Raw genomic sequence first — 17,630 nt, 5'->3', positions numbered from 1 at the left:
GCTATTTTTCAGAAATACTATGAGAACCACATTTCACGAAAAAAGAAGTTATTACCTCCGTATCCCCCATGACCGCACCATTCCGTGAATGCGACCTCTGTAGGTTTTTAGCTATTTATGTTATTATTAGTACCATAATAATTGTGGTTTGAGGTGTGATTAACATCCGAATTGAATAGTTCACTCACAGTTAGGGTATTTATCTCCTTTAGTGGAACACTCGTGAGCGAATATTTTACACCAACACTGGCCACAATAATGTCATTGATTTTATGAGCTAATATATCTTTTCCTAAATCAGTTGTGTTTTCAGACAGGTTACTGCATTCATTTTCAATGGAGGAATTAATAATGGGATTAAACATTATAGAAAATTCCGATTTATGATGTATTTCATTTTATATGGGGCTTAAATATATATATATATATATATATATATATATATATATATATATATATATATATATATATATATATATATATATGGTTGTGTGTGTGTGTGTGTGTGTGTGTGTGTGTGTGTGTGTGTGTGTGTGTGTGTGTGTGTGTGTGTGTGTGTGATATATATTTATATATGTGTGTGTGTGTGTGTGTGTGTGATATATATTTATATATATGTGTGTGTATGTATATGTATATACATACATGCATATATATTTGTATGTATATATACACATGCATGTATAAACACACACACACATATATATACATATATGTGTGTATATATATATGTGTGTATGCAAATACATATATATATATACATATGTATATATGTGTGTATACATATGTGTATATATACATATATATTATATGTATAAACATATTTATGTATGTATGTACATCATATGCATACAATATAATTATTATATAAATAAAGTATTAATGTATGTGTATACAGTATATGCATAGAATATATATATGCATATATATATGTATATGTATATACCTATATACGCGCACACACATACACACACACACACACACACACACACACACACACACACACACACACAAACACACAAACACACAAACACGCACACACACACACACACGCACACACGCGCACACACACACACAGACACACACACACACACACGCACACACACACACACACACATATATATATGTATGTATGCATATATGTGCAATATCCATATCATCTCCTATACATCACTGTACCTCCTAAATCATAGCGCTGGGGACGTACATTCGACCAACCTACATTTGCGTATTGACGGGTGCATTCGCTGCCGACGCCACCGGTCGGTAGAAGCCGGCAAAATAGATTTCATAAACCCGGCGTATTTTTTTACTTTTATTTATTTTTGTCAATCCGACAAGAGCCCCAGGGCTATCATAGCTTACTATACATGTGCAAATATTTTCGAATTAATTAGAAAAATATTCAATAGATCAGCACTGCAAATTTGTGGAGTAATGCTATCGTAAGTCGTATTTTTAGGAAATGTGCTAAGTCAGACGACTGAAGCTCAGAGTGCTTGCTACCCGCGTTGTTTTTGCATCAGTACCTGTGAAGAGGTAATAACTCAGGATTAGTCACACGAGCCTATTTCCAAAATGTGAATATATTTCCGTGTGTGGATATTGTGGCTGTGTGTGTTATTTGCGTATTGTTGGCGATGATATAATTGCGTAAACGTTTGTATGGGGCATAGCGCACCCTTCATCCCATAATCCCAGATCGTGAATGATAGTGGAATTTCATTTATTTTGTTAATTATTGAAAGCAAATATGACGAGTCATGAGTTATTACGTTCTTGAAGAGTGAAAAAGTAGTCGCTAGTATCATGTAGTGTAGTGCCAAGTTTATCAATACTCAAACCACAGTTGTATAGTATTGCCTGCATTTATTATAATCAAGAACGAATACTAAACCATAATTATTTTTTCATTATCCAAAAGTCGAAAAAGTCAAGCGCCAGCCTACAGAAAAGCGAATAAACAAAGGCGTTGTGTAGACGTGGCATCATAGGAGCGAAGCCGCGCATGCGCACTCGCCGCCGCCTCCGTCAGAACATGGCTTCCTCGGAACTAACCATGGAGGAGTGCGTCCCGTCTCCCGGCACCCCAGACTCGAGGAAGAGGCCCTTAGACATCGACTCCGACGATGCCATATCCAAGAGATCACACTATATACCTGGTAAGTGTTAAAATAGACCGAATTTCCGTAGACGCACGGCTTCCCAGGAAGAAATGAGTATAAAGCGGTGGTCTCGCAGCCTCGTCGCCCTCGGCTCCGCGGACCACGGGACAAATCCGCCGCTCCTCTCGAAAGTAATCCCCCGTGGCTCCTCGGGGGCGCTGCCCTGCACACCCTGGGGCCCTTGGAGGCCGAGGGCACGCGGGGGCGAGAGGGGCGACGTGGGGCAAGGCCGTAGGAGAGGGAAATAGGAAGTTTTGGCTTGACGGCGGTGGGGAGGGAAGGGGGTTGATGGCGTTCGATAAGGGGGGGGGAGGGGGGAGGGAGGACGCCGCCACGCTCCTCTAACCTCGGCTGCGCTTGCGTCTTCTCTCCCTCTCTCTCTCTCGCAATCGTCCTCTCTCCCTCCCCTTTTATTCCTGTCCTCTTTGTCCTTTTCGTGGGGTTGGGACGGGGTGGGTCGGAGGGGGGGGGAGAGGGGAGGAGAGGGGGGGGGAGGAGGGGACGGAGGGTGCCCGTCGTGGGCCGAAGGGGTTGGAGTATGGGGTTCGCGTTTGTTTATGTTGTCATGCAGGTTGCTTTGCATGACTGGAAAATTTCGAGGTGCAGGAGTTTACGTTTGGGGACTTTCCGGCGGGGTCAGTCTCTTCCTGTTGCTAGGGTGGGTGGCCTGGGGAGGAGGGGGGGAGGGGGGGCATGCATGGAGAGATTAGGTGAAGGAGGGGGGCATGGGGAGGGGGTGCATGCATGGAGAGGTTAGGGGGGGAGTAGTAGCTGGGGGGCATAGGGGGATGGAGGGTTGTGGGGCAATGGGGGGGTAGGGTTGGGTTGAGGTCAGCATTTGCAGAGGCATGCATGGTGCATGAGGTGATGTGCAGTTGCATTAGATTGCAGAATTAAGGTTGTTAATCATCAGAATTTACTTTTGTATTAAGTGGTGCTTGTACTGGCTATAATACCCTTAAACTATGGAATAGACTAATTTAAATGTATCTGGGATGAATTAAAACTGAATTATCTACTGTAATAACATCATTCCTCCGTCATTGTGCTTACTGCAGTCCACCACTTAGGTTGATGGGTGGGTGTGGTAAAGATCTTCCTTAGTATATAATGAATTACTTATACCAGTTCAAGTATTTCCACAAAATTAAAAGAGAGAGAGAGAAAAAAACTTCAGTTTCTGCCTAATATCCAAACATTTTTATTGATTTGAATGTTTGGCACAAGTTTTGAGGCTGAGATTATTAATGTTTCCCAGGATTTCTTTATAATTGAGCAGAAGCTAAGATTTGATGGGATTAAAAACAAACTGTTTACAGCTGACATAAGGGAATACTGCAGTTCGTCTAATTTCAGGAAAGCCCAGATTGGATTATTCTAATTAGCCAGAGCTCTTTTATTCAGATCCCGTTTCTGAAATCTTTGCGTACATATGCTTTGTATTTTTTGAAGCATGCAATGGAATATTCATTTGTTTGGACTGGGAAATAGTTATCTTCAGTATCTGTTTATAACTTTTTAAGAAACGTGGCGAATCAGAGTAATCCAGAATTCGGTACCAATGTTTTCTTTCCAGAGGTTGGACTGAGTTTAGAACATCACATCTTACCCTTGGTGTAGGTGTGGTTTTAAGAAATTCACGCTTAGATTCATTTCACATTTAGAGAAAGTAAATGTTCATAGTCACTTCAGGATGTCTGATGTATAATCTTTCCAGGGTTGGAAATTTGTATGAAGGAATTTATTAGTGCCTAGATTTAGTGGTTTTAATTTTTCTACATTCTAATTACTAATCATTAGTGGTATATAGTGATTAGGAAGAAGTGTTTGGCTTCTATCATAATATATTTCTTGACAGTAGCAGAATGTATTTCTGGTTAAATTATAAAAATGCATAGGTTTGATATTCTAGAATCTTAGGTTAAACTATATTTTGTAAGTAATCATAAAGAAAATTTATAGATTTGTAGTCCACTAACTTTAGAATTAGAGATAATTAAACCCTTGGTATTGGGTGATTGCTGTGCAGACTGACATGTTAAAAGAGTACTTGCTATTTAATAATTGGATCTGGGTGCATTGCTGCCCGCACATGGCCCAAAATCAGGGCATCAAACTTACTCGAGTGGTGTGGCTCCTGTGCGTGTGGCTTGTAGGCCTGTCCCACACGAACACGTGCAGTGTCAGGACTCCTTTTCTCTCCATTGCAGTGTTATTTCTTTCTGAATAAATATATACTTTTCTTTTGTACCTTTTTTCAAGGTCCAAGTTTATTTGATATGGTGAATCTAGATACAATGGACTATTTTCCATACACAAGACAAGGAACATTTTCTTGTTGATAATTTTTGATAATCTTTTCATAATATTCAATTTCCTGTAATGCATCATGCATCACTAGTCACTATGGGCAGGAATAGGAAATCATGTCTTCCCTGGAGGTGGCACTCTTCCAGTCAGGCCCATCAATGGTACAGTCCACTTGTTTACTGGCAGAAGTAATGCTAGAGCTCCTTCACCTTCCCATCACTCTGGTCCTCAGCCAAATTTTATTGACAAGATGGTCACATCACTTTGATCCAAGAATTAATCCATTGGAGCCAGGTGACATCACCTTCATGTCATGCAAAAACTTATTGGCTTAGGTCTCTGAGTGTAGGGATGATTCACCACGCAATATTGTTGCTGATTGTCATGTGATGGGAACGTCTTGTCATGAATGCACAAAGCTTGTGGAGGAAGCTTAGACTCAGAGAGGATTTAGGAAGGGGCTCTTGCATTATATTCAGTAAATGAGGGTAGAATGTAACATTTGTGAGATATACCTGGAGAGTGCTAGCTCTAGGGAGAACTTTCCAAGCTCTGGATACTATTCCTATCCATGGTGGCAGGCAGCACAGTGTGTGCTACAGAAAATTGAATGAGACAAGTAACACAGTGTTACATACCGTAATTGCAGTTTTACACTACTTTGAGAGATATGGAATTTGTTCAGTGCAAGCTGCCTATTGTCATCTTAATATGGCATAACACATGACAAATATAGACCTCAGAAAAAGGCAAAATGGTATAAAACACACATAATAGCACTGCCAAGGGGAGCAAGGACTCGATACAACGTTTTTATGTGGCCAGGCCTACAGGCAAATATCCAGGATACTCGGCCCACAAGTAAGCAAATGGCCAGATTTTGGTCCATGTGCGGTCTGTGAGACACCTGTATCAAAGGGATTGGAAGATATAATTCTTGTAATCATAATATATGATTGCCCAAGATTAGGCATTCCAGTTATTAATCCCTTTGATCCAGCTGTGTCATGAGCAGAAATCTAGGCATTATGCTTACATAGGCGGTTGCTCTGCTGAGTGTGCAGCTTGTAGGCCAGGTGCACACGTGAACGTGTGTGTGTGTGAGTGGTCACAAGAGTATGCCTCTTATTTGTAATGTTATTTCCTCTTTTTATACATTAGCATTCCCCCCCCCCCCCCCTAATTTTCCAATGTCCATATTCCAAATCATCTCTCTAGGTAATCTATAACTCAGTGTAAAGAAAATAAAAATATGTAACATTTTGTTATTTAACTATTCAGTTTTCTGTAATACAACCTGCGTTGCATCTCATGGCGCCAGGAATATGATGCTGAGCATTGAAATGGTGTCCTCCAAGGAGCCGGTGCTCATCCAGTCATGACACACGGATATTACATTCCACACTCGTTTATCGATGGGAATAATGCAGAAATGTGAAATGAGTCTAATCAACCTCCCGAGAGGTTTGTCCACTCATGGCGTGTCTTACCCGTCACCCTGGCCTTCAGCCGAAGTGCCCACAACAGCAGGTTCGCTTCACCTGGTTAGCAACCAAATTATTCCATCACGATATGTTCATGTCACCTGCCTCCCGAGCCAGATTTTTTCTAGTGCACCAACACTAAAGGGAGCCATGACAGCTAGAGCTGTACTAGGCTCATAGCCAAGATATTACATGAAGGCTCATCTTGCCTGTATAGGGTTAGCCCCTTAAGGGATGGGTCACGTCTATAGAAGTCGAAGCAAACCGCTCAAATTGTGGCGTGCGGCTGTACACTGCAGCGGCACGCCAAAGCGCTACGAGATGGTGATTCGGCTCGATGTTCCGAACTCCCGCGCTCAAAGTCTGCGTGTTGCCATTGATCGCCAGAGCATAGTTTTTTTTGTTTTTTTTTTTAGTTTCCTTCACCCGTCACCAAGGGGTTAAACAGGCAAATTGATATGTATTTGCTCAAATTGATTTTGCAGAAGAGAGTGAGTTGTGATTTTGTAATCTAAAGATAAAAATGTAGAATATGAAACCGGTGCTTATATAAAGTATAAAAGTCCCCTAGGGTCACTTGGTATATCTTCTTTAACCCCATCCCAATGGGTCACGTGTACACACGTCATAAACCACTTGATCTGTTGGGTACTGCAGTACGTGGAACGGGAAGTTCCGCTACCTGTAGCGGATTCCCTCTAGATGTTGCCAGAAGTTCATGAAATTATAGATTTCTTGTACCCGGCCCCATTGGGTTAAACTTGTTATGATCCATGATATATGTTCAAAATCATATGGTAAAACTTTTGATAGAACTGCATTAACTCAAGTAATTTCTGTGGCTTGTCTCTTTGGCTTTCTGGCAAAAGCAAACCAATATCAACCTCTTGCAATTTGGCACAATAGAGCTAGATCTTCCTGGCAAATGCAGTTGGCGTATTAGGGAACTTGTCCAAAATCTATCTTGCTGAATAGAAATGTTTTGATGGTCTTTGCTGGAATGCTAAAGGCTAATAGACCATAGCAGACCGTTGGGCACTGCAGACATATATTTTAGGTTTTATCTTGTGATTTTTTATTTGAAATTATCCATGCCACTGCAGCTGTATCTCATTCTGCTTCCCATGTGAAATAATTAATCAGTTTGTAATATTAATTCTATTTTGGTAATAGTAATATAGTTTGTTAGGTAGATATAACAGTAACGTAAAAGCTTGAATTTAGAATATGAAGATCATAGCTTTAACCTGAATACCTCTTCTATTACTGTTGCTGTTTGTATCTTTGTCATTTGGGGAGTTTGGAATGAATGAGTAATGCTCATACTAGTAACTTTTGATGAAAATACTTTGTGGGACAGATTTTATGATTAAATGCACATTTGCAGCAAGGGCCAGGCCTCAGAGTCTCCTTGATTGCATTCTTGGCAGGCAGCATGCATTTGGCAGTACCAAGAAACTTTCATTACATAAAAGTTGGGTAGTAACTGACTATGAATATTAAAATCTCTCTACACCCAAGTATTTTTGTCATGTGTAGGTAGACTTTTCCTTTTAAAAAGCTTTTTATAGGTACTTTGCTGCTTTACACAAGAAGTATCTTTATGTAAATATTCTGAAAGTTAGCTATCATTAGAGGCCAACAAAGGCCACCTGATACTCTCACTAGTGATGTAAACATGCAAGACTACTTAAAAAGGAAAGTAAGAGCCACATACTTCATTAAGTGGTAGAAATAAAATTTCAACTTTGAAAACCACTGAAGCATTTTAAATGTTCTGATCAATTGAATGGAGATATTAATAATTGTAATGAGTTTAGAAAAGAGCAGTTAAAAGATATATTAATTAAAATATTTGTAACCCAAGCAGACATGCAGAGCGATGGAACATACCACCTCAAGATCCTTGTCCCAAGCGTGGCTGCTGGTGCCATAATTGGCAAGGGAGGTGAAACTATTGCTCAACTCCAGAAGGATACAAATGCCCGAGTCAAGATGTCGAAGGCAAATGATTTTTACCCAGGTGAGTGTTACGTTTTCTTTTTTTCTTATTTTTGTGAAAACTAGCATTATTGCTGTTGGAAGGTATGCCTTCTTTTCAGTAACACTGATTTTGAATCTTGGTAACTGGAAAGTATACTAGTGTTGTCTCAAATTTTCTATTTGTCTTCAGTATGATTGTTTGGGTTATCATTTATCATAAAAAGATGTTCATGTTAGAATTAAAAGTCACCAGATTAAATTTTCAATTATGACCTTAGCAATATGTATATATACTGGTGACATCAGTGCGCAAGTTTTGAAGTTAGTTGGAAGTTGGGATTATCATTTACTGTAAAAAGATATTCTAAAAGTTAGAATTAAATCACCAGGTTAATTTTTGAATTGTCTTTATCAATAGGTGTATTTACTTGTAATATCAGTGTGCAAGTTTTTAAGTTATAAGTTGGGATTAGAATATGTTTTTGCTTTTAGATATATTAATTTTTGAAATAATTGAAAGGATTACTTCCATTTTTGCAAGTGTTCAAAACTAGTTCTCGCCCCTGGGATAAATTTTTTTTTTTTTTTTTTATGGTTATTTATTTATATTTTTTATGAGCAGAAATTCTGCATACACATGTTTTAGCAGGTAAATTTACATGCTTGTCTTCAAGGAACTTATCCCCTCCCCATGGCTTGAGCATGCTTGTGGATGTTTTGTTGACAGGTGCAGGGGCTAAGCTATAATATTGTGCGAACATGAGATTCCTCACTTGTGTGTGACTAGTCTCACATAGCTAGTATATATATAGATACTATACAAGGGTGGTGGTGGGGATAGTGGATATGGAGCCTAGCATCTTGATGACTGTGACTTGTGTGTATACAGATGTTCCTGATGTTTATTAATGCTTAACTTATTTAACCCAATGGCGCCGGGTATAGCAAATTAAAAAAAACTCTACGCTCTGGCGAATGGTGGCAGCGCGCCGACTCTGAGCGCGTGATATCGGTCCATCAAGCCGAATCATTGCCTCGGGGCGTTTTGGCGGCGCCGCTGCGGACAGCCGCACGCCGCACATCGTGCGTATTGTTATGACGGCGATAGCCGTGACCCGTCGCCATTGGGTTAATACAAGGTAAACTCGGCATTCATAGAAAATTAAAGACTTTCATTGCATAGTTCAAAATTTTAAGCTGGACTGCATTAATTCACTTCCTTAGAAGCTGATGGTCTAGCTGAAAGAGGGAGATAATCCAGGGCAGAGCCTGCCTCTGGCACACTCCCGAGTGTTCAATGACCAACATAAATGTTTTTCAGCTCATGACTGAAATATAGCATACAGCAATTTGTTACAGAATTGGCTATCCTAGGCTTTTATGTGTCATAGCTCATTTTGACTGAACCTCAATGACCTTCAAATGCTGCTGAAGAGCTTCAACTTTTACTCTGTTGACGCGTAGATTTAACATAGCAGAAACTGTTTGTATAATAAAGTCACAGACTATACCATCATGATTGTACAAGCATAACTAAACCTCAAATAATGCTGAATGGTGAGATGCACATTTTTAGCAATTATTATAAAGGAAAATGAATGTGTGCCTTTTACAACTGACACTTTGGTGCAGTGAATTAGCTGCCTTTTTTTCCCATTCCTTTTCTACATATGTTTTGCTGCCCTTTAGCATATTATATATGAATATCTGTTGGGCCATGCCTTTAACTGTCATAAGCAAACCAACTCCTCATGCCGGGTATGGCTATAGGCATCACGACGCGCTAAAGCGAGTCAAGAGGAAAGTTCCACTGCATGTAGCGGACTCCTTGGTTGTCAAAATTCACCGGAGTCAGTGATGCCGAGAAATTTCTGATTCTGTCATTTAAGGGGTAATGGAAATAACAATCTGTCAACTTCTCATCATGAGTATTTGATGATTACTATGTCCCTACTTATTTGTGGATTGTGATTATCTGTAACATCAGGTAATTGAGTTTGAAAGATAAAAGCCATTAAAAAGGGTTTTCCCTATGCCATGCTGTGCCACATGCTAAGTGTTCATGCACTTACCTGTCCAAGTAAAAGAGTAGGAGCACAGTTTTCTCTGCTTTGAACAATTTTGGCTGCAACATACAGAACTTTTTAGGAAAATCTGGTTAAAAAGAGAATTTAAGGCTTAAGTTTATGTCAGGACCAAACTTGTTGGCTATGACATAGAGCAGGCTTGACCTTATGTGGCATGAATACTTTTCCAGCCTGAAAAGAATAAATATTACCCATCAGAAATAGATGGTCTTGAATTCGCTAATGTCACCTAAATTATTATATAAAATATTTTTAATTGAAGCATTTTCTTTCATTCAATAGAAAAGCCTTATCAGTATGATTGATCTATTTGAATACATGGTCGAAATTTTTGATTGCAGATACTTGAATATTCAAACTTGTTTTTTCAGTATTATTCAAGTTTTTATATATATATATATATATATATATATATATATATATATATATATATATATATATATATATATATATATATATATATATGAGCCACAAGAAAATTGGTCTTGGGTGCATGATGTTGAAGGAGTTTACTTTTTGCAGGTACAACAGAACGCGTTTGCCTGATCACAGGCAACGTGGACGCCATATTGACAGTCTTGTCATTCATTATGGAGAAGATCAAGGAGAAGCCAGATCCCAATGCCAAGCCAGCCATTGACTTTGATAATAAACAGACAGCAGAGAGGGAGAAACAGGTAAATGGTCCAAAAGTTTTGTTCATACCACAGCTGGTTACTACCTGGTGATTTGTTCATTGCTGCAGTACATAAACTTCAAGTTGGTAATCTTGCACAAAAAGCAGCAGTGTGTAATAGTGCTCAGGTCCCCCTCCTCCTCCTCCTCTCCTAGTTTTGAACTGATACCTTCACTATTATTGTCTTCGGACATAAGAAACAAATATTTGATATATTTTGAGCATTAGAGTATTTTTTTCCTAGTGTTTATTGGTTTGTCTTGACTTGTTTATCAACAGTTTATTTGAAGTTCACTTACTCATTGAAAAAATAGATTACTGCATGGAAGGTTTTGTTTAGAAGACACCCAGCATTTTCTCTTTAGCTTTTGGTTTTGGTTTTGGTTTTAGTTAAAACCATGCATTTATTGTCAAAATGTAGCCCATTGCTAGTAAGTTATGGATATAAATTGTTAACTTCTCAGAATTGCCAGGGAATTTCTAATTATCAGTAAAGAAGTGTAAAGAAATATATTTATATTAAAATCAATTAACATTACATGTAAGAAATTGAGTTCCTTTTGATTTTTTCTGTGCTATTTTGTGTCTACCTCACTTGTTCTTGTATTTTGCAGTATGGGCTACATTTTGCACGTGATTTTTATTATATATATTTTATATATGTACATGTGAAATAATCTTTTTATTTTCTTCATCTAGAATATTACCATTAAGTCCATTCCATCTACCTTCATCAGATTTCAAGAAGTGCTCGCTCCCCACAGGTGAAGATTTTGGTCCCAAACAGCACAGCTGGGATGATCATTGGGAAGGGTGGCACTTACATCAAGCAGATCAAGGAAGAAAGTGGAGCATACGTTCAGATCTCTCAGAAGGCCAAAGATCAGTCTCTGGCTGAACGGTGCATCACAGTCATCTGTGAGTCCGTTTTCCGCTATTCACTTTTTGTATAGGCCTAGATTTATGTTGCATAGTGGCGGAGTCATAGCTGTTATTTTTCTGGGCAGATGGTTTGGTTTATGCTTGTTGGTTATAGTTTATTAGTGCTTCTGATGTATATGAGCACATGCTTTTTTGGATTAAGATCAATTCATTTTGAATGATGAATGTATATTTCTTGGAGAAGAATGTGAATTATAGCGATTATCTTTAATTTCGTAGAAACAAAGCAAGCTAAAACATCTTACATGTTACCCAAAAAAGAACTAGAACCTGAAACTGATATTGCTGGTCTGCTGTCATCTTGTGACCAGTAGTTTGTGCACAAATTACTGCTATGCTTCATATGTGGATGATTAAAGTTGCACACACTTATGAGATATTATAGCTGCACAATCACAGAATTGTTCTTATACATGAAGCACTGAGGAATTGTAACTAATTCCAAATTATTTTGAGAAAGAAATTTTAATGTTATTTATAATGATTTAAATTTTAGATATGACTTGGTATACCTCTTTGGATTTTATCTAGTGTACAAAACGTTTTGCAATATTATCGCAGAATACTCGGTAAACCATTGCCATTTTTCCATTTTTACGTAGTTTTGAAGTTTGATAATGGTATTTGGTAATTCTGCCCATGAAAAATGTTCACTCTATTGTCACACACACACGCTTGAGGTTTTGGCTGCTTCTTTGCTGCCGTGCTTTCGTTCTCTTAGTTTATGGTTTGCATGAATTATGCAATACAATTCATCATTTGTATGACTTTTCATGTTCAATTGTGATGAAGGAAGTTCTCATTAGTTTGGAATGTCATCTCAATATTTAAAGCATGTTATATATTTTTCATCATAGGTGTAGATGAAATTCTATTGAAAATATTTAGTCACTGAACAAAATGGGATGAGGATAATTCTTATTTGTACAGAGCAAAATCTCTATGTACTTGTAAAAGTATGCTCTATTTGCCTTTTTTTTTTTTTTCAAACAATTCATTTAGTTGTGTAGGGATAATAGTTAAAAATAGACATAGAGGATGTTTACCTTTGGCTGATATTGATATGCATAGAGAGTATTATAATGAAGTACTGGGTTGTTACATCAGCATAAGAAAAATCATTAAAATGTAGGAACTAGTATCATAAACAAGTATAGTGAAAAGTATTGAACATTTTGGTAATATTGATGATAAAGATATGGCAATAGTAATGATGATAATGATAATTAACCCAATGTTGCTGGGAATGCTGTGCCTATTTTAGATTTTTTTGTGAGATGTGTTTACACATAGATGGCTCTGCAAGTGCTTTGCCACAAACGGGAGTCTGTTAGTAGACGTAACCTTACCTGATTTCACCTTTCCTTGAATTTGCATGAACAACTTTATTTTAGCTAATTCTATGAATATCGTTGGTGTTTTTTTTTTTTTTTTTTTTTTCAAACTAATTCTATGAATATCGTTGGTGTTATTTTTTTACTTAAAATCTTTTTGAAAATCAAGGAAAAGGGGTAAACAGGTGAGACAGGTAGTACTCGTAATTGGCTCATTGGTGTTTTAGTACAAGTGGAGCCATAGATTTATATAAACAATTAACAGTAAACTTTGTGTGCACATGCCATGTCTGTTGGTTTTGGGTTAAGGTAGATGGCAGTTTCTGTGAATCAGTTGATATAAAGCCAAGGTATGAATTGGATAGAGACAGTGCCATCTTCGTAATGTACTGGATTTAGCAGAAAGGAACAAATTCATTGTAAATCAAGTCATCATGCAACTTAAGCCATGCAGTTCTTAGAGAATAGGAATAGGGATTGGAAAATAAATTTAACCCAATGGCGACGGGTCACGCCTATAGGCGTCCTAACAATATGCCCGAAATGTGGCGTGCAGGCTGTCCGCCGCGGCAGCGCGCCAAAGCACCCCGAGGCAATGATTCGGCTTGATGTACCAAATTCACGCACTCAAAGTCGGCGCGTTGCCGCGGTATACCAGAGCGTAGAGGTTTTTTTAATTTTCTATACCCGTCGCCAATGGGTTAAGTTAAACAAGCTAGAGTTGCACTAAATAATGTAGAAATATAACTTGCCCACCTAATGTGTGTGCAACCTCTGCACTCCCATTAAATAATTGCTCTCCTTTCCTTAACTCTCTCGATCTCTCACACTCGCTCTCTGACACACTCACTCACTCTCACTCACTCTCACTCTCACTCTCACTCACTCTCACTCTCACTCACTCTCACTCTCACTCTCACTCTTTCACACTCACACTCTCACTCTCACTCTCACTCTTTCACACTCACTCTCACTCTTTCACACTCACTCTCACTCTTTCACACTCACACTCACTCTTTCACACTCTCACTCTTTCACACTCTCACTCTCACTCTCACTCTCACTCTCACTCTTTCACACTCACTCTCACTCTCACACTCACACTCACTCTCTCACACTCACACTCACTCTCACACTCACACTCACTCTCTCACACTCACACTCACTCTCACACTCACACTCACTCGCTCACTCTCACACTCACACTCACTCTCTCTCACTCACACCCACACTCACTCTCTCACACTCACACTCACACTCACTCTCACACTCACACTCACACTCACTCTCACACTCACACTCACTCTCTCACACTCACACTCACTCTCTCACACTCACACTCACTCTCTCACACTCACACTCACTCTCTCACACTCACACTCACTCTCTCACACTCACACTCACTCTCACACTCACACTCACTCTCTCACACTCACACTCACTCTCTCACACTCACACTCACTCTCTCACACTCACACTCACTCTCTCACACTCACACTCACTCTCTCACACTCACACTCACTCTCACACTCACACTCACTCTCTCACACTCACACTCACTCTCTCACACTCACACTCACTCTCTCACACTCACACTCACTCTCTCACACTCACACTCACTCTCTCACACTCACACTCACTCTCTCACACTCACACTCACTCTCTCACACTCACACTCACTCTCTCACACTCACACTCACTCTCTCACACTCACACTCACTCTCTCACACTCACACTCACTCTCTCACACTCACACTCACTCTCTCACACTCACACTCACTCTCTCACTCACACTCACTCTCCTCTCACACTCACACTCGCTCTCTCACACTCACACTCACTCTCTCACACTCACACTCACTCTCTCACACTCACACTCACTCTCTCAACTCACTCTCTCACACTCACACTCACTCTCTCACACTCACACTCACTCTCTCACACTCACACTCACTCTCTCACACTCACACTCACTCTCTCACACTCACTCTCACTCTCTCACACTCACACTCACTCTCTCACACTCACACTCACTCTCTCACACTCACACTCACTCTCTCACACTCACACTCACTCTCTCACACTCACACTCACTCTCTCACACTCACACTCACTCTCTCACACACTCACTCACGCTCTCACACTCACACTCACTCTTCTCACACTCACACTCACTCTTCTCACACTCACACTCACTCTCTCACACTCACACTCACTCTCTCACACTCCACTCACTCTCTCACACTCACACTCACTCTCTCACACTCACACTCACTCTCTCACAACTCACTCACTCTCTCTCACCCTCCACTCACTCCTCATCTCTCACACTCACTCATTCACCACTTCTGTCTCTCACACTCACTCACTCACTCACTCTCTCACACCCACACTCTCCACTCACTCACTCCTCCACTCCTCACCTCCTCACAATCACACACCTTCACTCCCCTCAAACTCTCTCTCACAACTCACTCACTCCCTCACACTCACTCAGTCTCACACCACTCCCTCAGTCCACACCACTCACTCACCATCGTTCCACACTCACTCACTCACTCTCTCTCACACCACTCACTCACTCACTCCTATCACTCCCCTCTCACACTCACTCACCTCTCTCACACTCCACCACTCACTCACTCCCTCTCACTCACTCACTCACTCACTTCACTCCTCCTCAACTCACACCACCTCTCACTCCCCAAAAACTCACCACTCTCTTCACACTCACTCACTCCTCACACTCACTCTCTCACACACCTCACTCCTCACACTCACTCACTCTCTCACACTCACTCTCACACACTCACTCACTCTGCTCACTCACACACTCTCCCCACACTCACTCACTCTCGCACACTTCACTCACCTTCTCGCTCACTCACTCACTCTCTCACTACTCACTCACTCACTCACTCACTCTCTCACACTCACTCACTCTTTCACCACTACTCTCTCACTCTCTCACTCTCACCACTTGCCATCACCCGCCACCACCCACCACCTCTACCTCCTCCTCCTCCTCCTGCCCTCCTCCTCTCCTCCTCCTCCTCCTACCTTCTCACCTCTCTCCTCCTACCTCCTCCTCCTCCACCTCCTACCTCACTCCTCCTCCTCCACCTCCAACCTCTTCCTCCTCTCCTCCCTATCCCTCCACCACCTCCTCCTCCTCCCTACCTCCTCCTCCTCCTACCTCCTCCTCCTCCCCTCTCCTCCTACCTACCACCCCTCCTCCCCACCTCCACCATCCTCCCTCCTCCTACCTCCTCCTACCTCCTCCTCCTCCTACCTCCTCCTCCTCCTCCTACCTCCTCCTCCTCCTCCACCTCCTCCGCCTCCTACTCCTACCTCCTCCTCCTCCTCCTTCTCCTACCTCCTCCTCCCCTACCTCCTCCATCCACCTCCTCCTACCTCCTACCTCCTCCTACCTTCCTCCTACCTCCTCCTACCTCCTACCCACCTCCACTCCTCCTCCTCTTACCACCATCCACCTCCTCCTCTTACCACCTCACCTCCTCCTCCTACCACCTCCAACCTCCTCCTCCTACCACCTCCACCTCCTCCTCCTACCACCTCCACCTCCTCCTCCTCCCACCTCCACCTCCTCCCCTACCACCTCCACCTCCTCCTCCTACCACCTCCACCTCCCCCTCCTACCACCTCCCACCTCCTCCCTCCTACCACCTCCACCTCCTCCACCTACCACCCACCTCCTCCTCTCCTACCACCCTCACCTCCTCCTCCACCACCACTCCACCTCCTCCTACCACCTCCACTCCTCTTCTCACTACCACATCACTCTCCTCCCTCTCTCACTTCTCCACCACTTTCCTCTCTCCACTCTCTCTTTCTCTCCATTCCTCCTCACTCTCTCTACACTCACTCCTCACTTCTCTCTCACTCTCTATATCACTCCTCCATCTCCTCCTCTCCTACCACTTCCTCTCTCCCTCCTCACTCACTCACTCCTCACTCTCTCTCTCCCATCACCTCTCACTCACTCTAATTCTCTCATCTCTCTCTCATCTCTCACACCACCATCTCTCACACTCAATCACCATCACTCACTCACTCTCTCTCCACACTCACTCCACCTCTCACTCATCTCTCACACTCACTCATTCCACTCCTCATCTCACACACTCACTCACTCATCCACCTCACTCACACTCACACCCTCACACTCACCTCGCACTCACCTCTCCACTCTCACTCACTACTCACTCACTCACTCACTCTCTCACACTCACCTCACTCTCTCTCACACTCACTCACTTCTCACACTCACTCACTCCTCACACCACCACTCACTCATCCTCACCTCCTCACTCCTCCTCTCACCTCACTCCTCCTCACTCACTCACTCACTCACCCCCACTCCTCCTTCCACACCTCACTCCTCCCCCTCTACACTCACTCCCTCCACTCCTCACTCACTCACTCACTCCTCCTCCTCCTCACTCCATCACCTCCATCACTCACTCCACCTCCTCCTCTCACTCACCCCTCCACCCTACATCACTCACTCACTCTCCTCCTCCTCCTCCTCCTCCACCTCCACCCTCACCTCACTTCCTACCATCTCCACCCCCTCCACTCTCCACCTCCTCCTCCTCTCCTCCTCCTACTCACACCCCCACCTCCTC

General features: G+C 41.7%; 1 protein-coding gene across 10 annotated transcripts in view; it reads left to right on the top strand.

Annotated features, from left to right (window-relative positions):
• The first annotated feature begins 1,946 nt into the window (after positions 1-1,946).
• The window catches only part of LOC125044418 (RNA-binding protein Pasilla-like), a 25,844-nt gene continuing 10,160 nt past the window's right edge, over positions 1,947-17,630 (top strand). For 5 of the 10 annotated variants that reach the window (XR_007116483.1, XR_007116482.1, XR_007116480.1 and 2 more), the window contains exons 1-4: positions 1,952-2,162; positions 7,827-7,982; positions 10,552-10,706; positions 11,443-11,623. Coding sequence is in view for 4 of the 10 variants with exons in the window: in XM_047641074.1 (XP_047497030.1) it covers positions 2,009-2,162; positions 7,827-7,982; positions 10,552-10,706; positions 11,443-11,623 (646 nt within the window). In the remaining 6 variants the exon portion in view is untranslated. Of the gene's footprint in view, positions 2,163-7,826; positions 7,983-10,551; positions 10,707-11,442; positions 11,624-17,630 lie in introns of all 10 variants that reach the window. The other 5 variants (XR_007116485.1, XR_007116484.1, XM_047641077.1 and 2 more) reach the window with 3 other exon arrangements.

The sequence above is a fragment of the Penaeus chinensis genome, chromosome 35 (assembly GCF_019202785.1).
Source record: "Penaeus chinensis breed Huanghai No. 1 chromosome 35, ASM1920278v2, whole genome shotgun sequence".
Lineage (NCBI taxonomy): Eukaryota > Metazoa > Arthropoda > Malacostraca > Decapoda > Penaeidae > Penaeus > Penaeus chinensis.
This window is presented reverse-complemented; position numbering and strand designations above follow the sequence as displayed.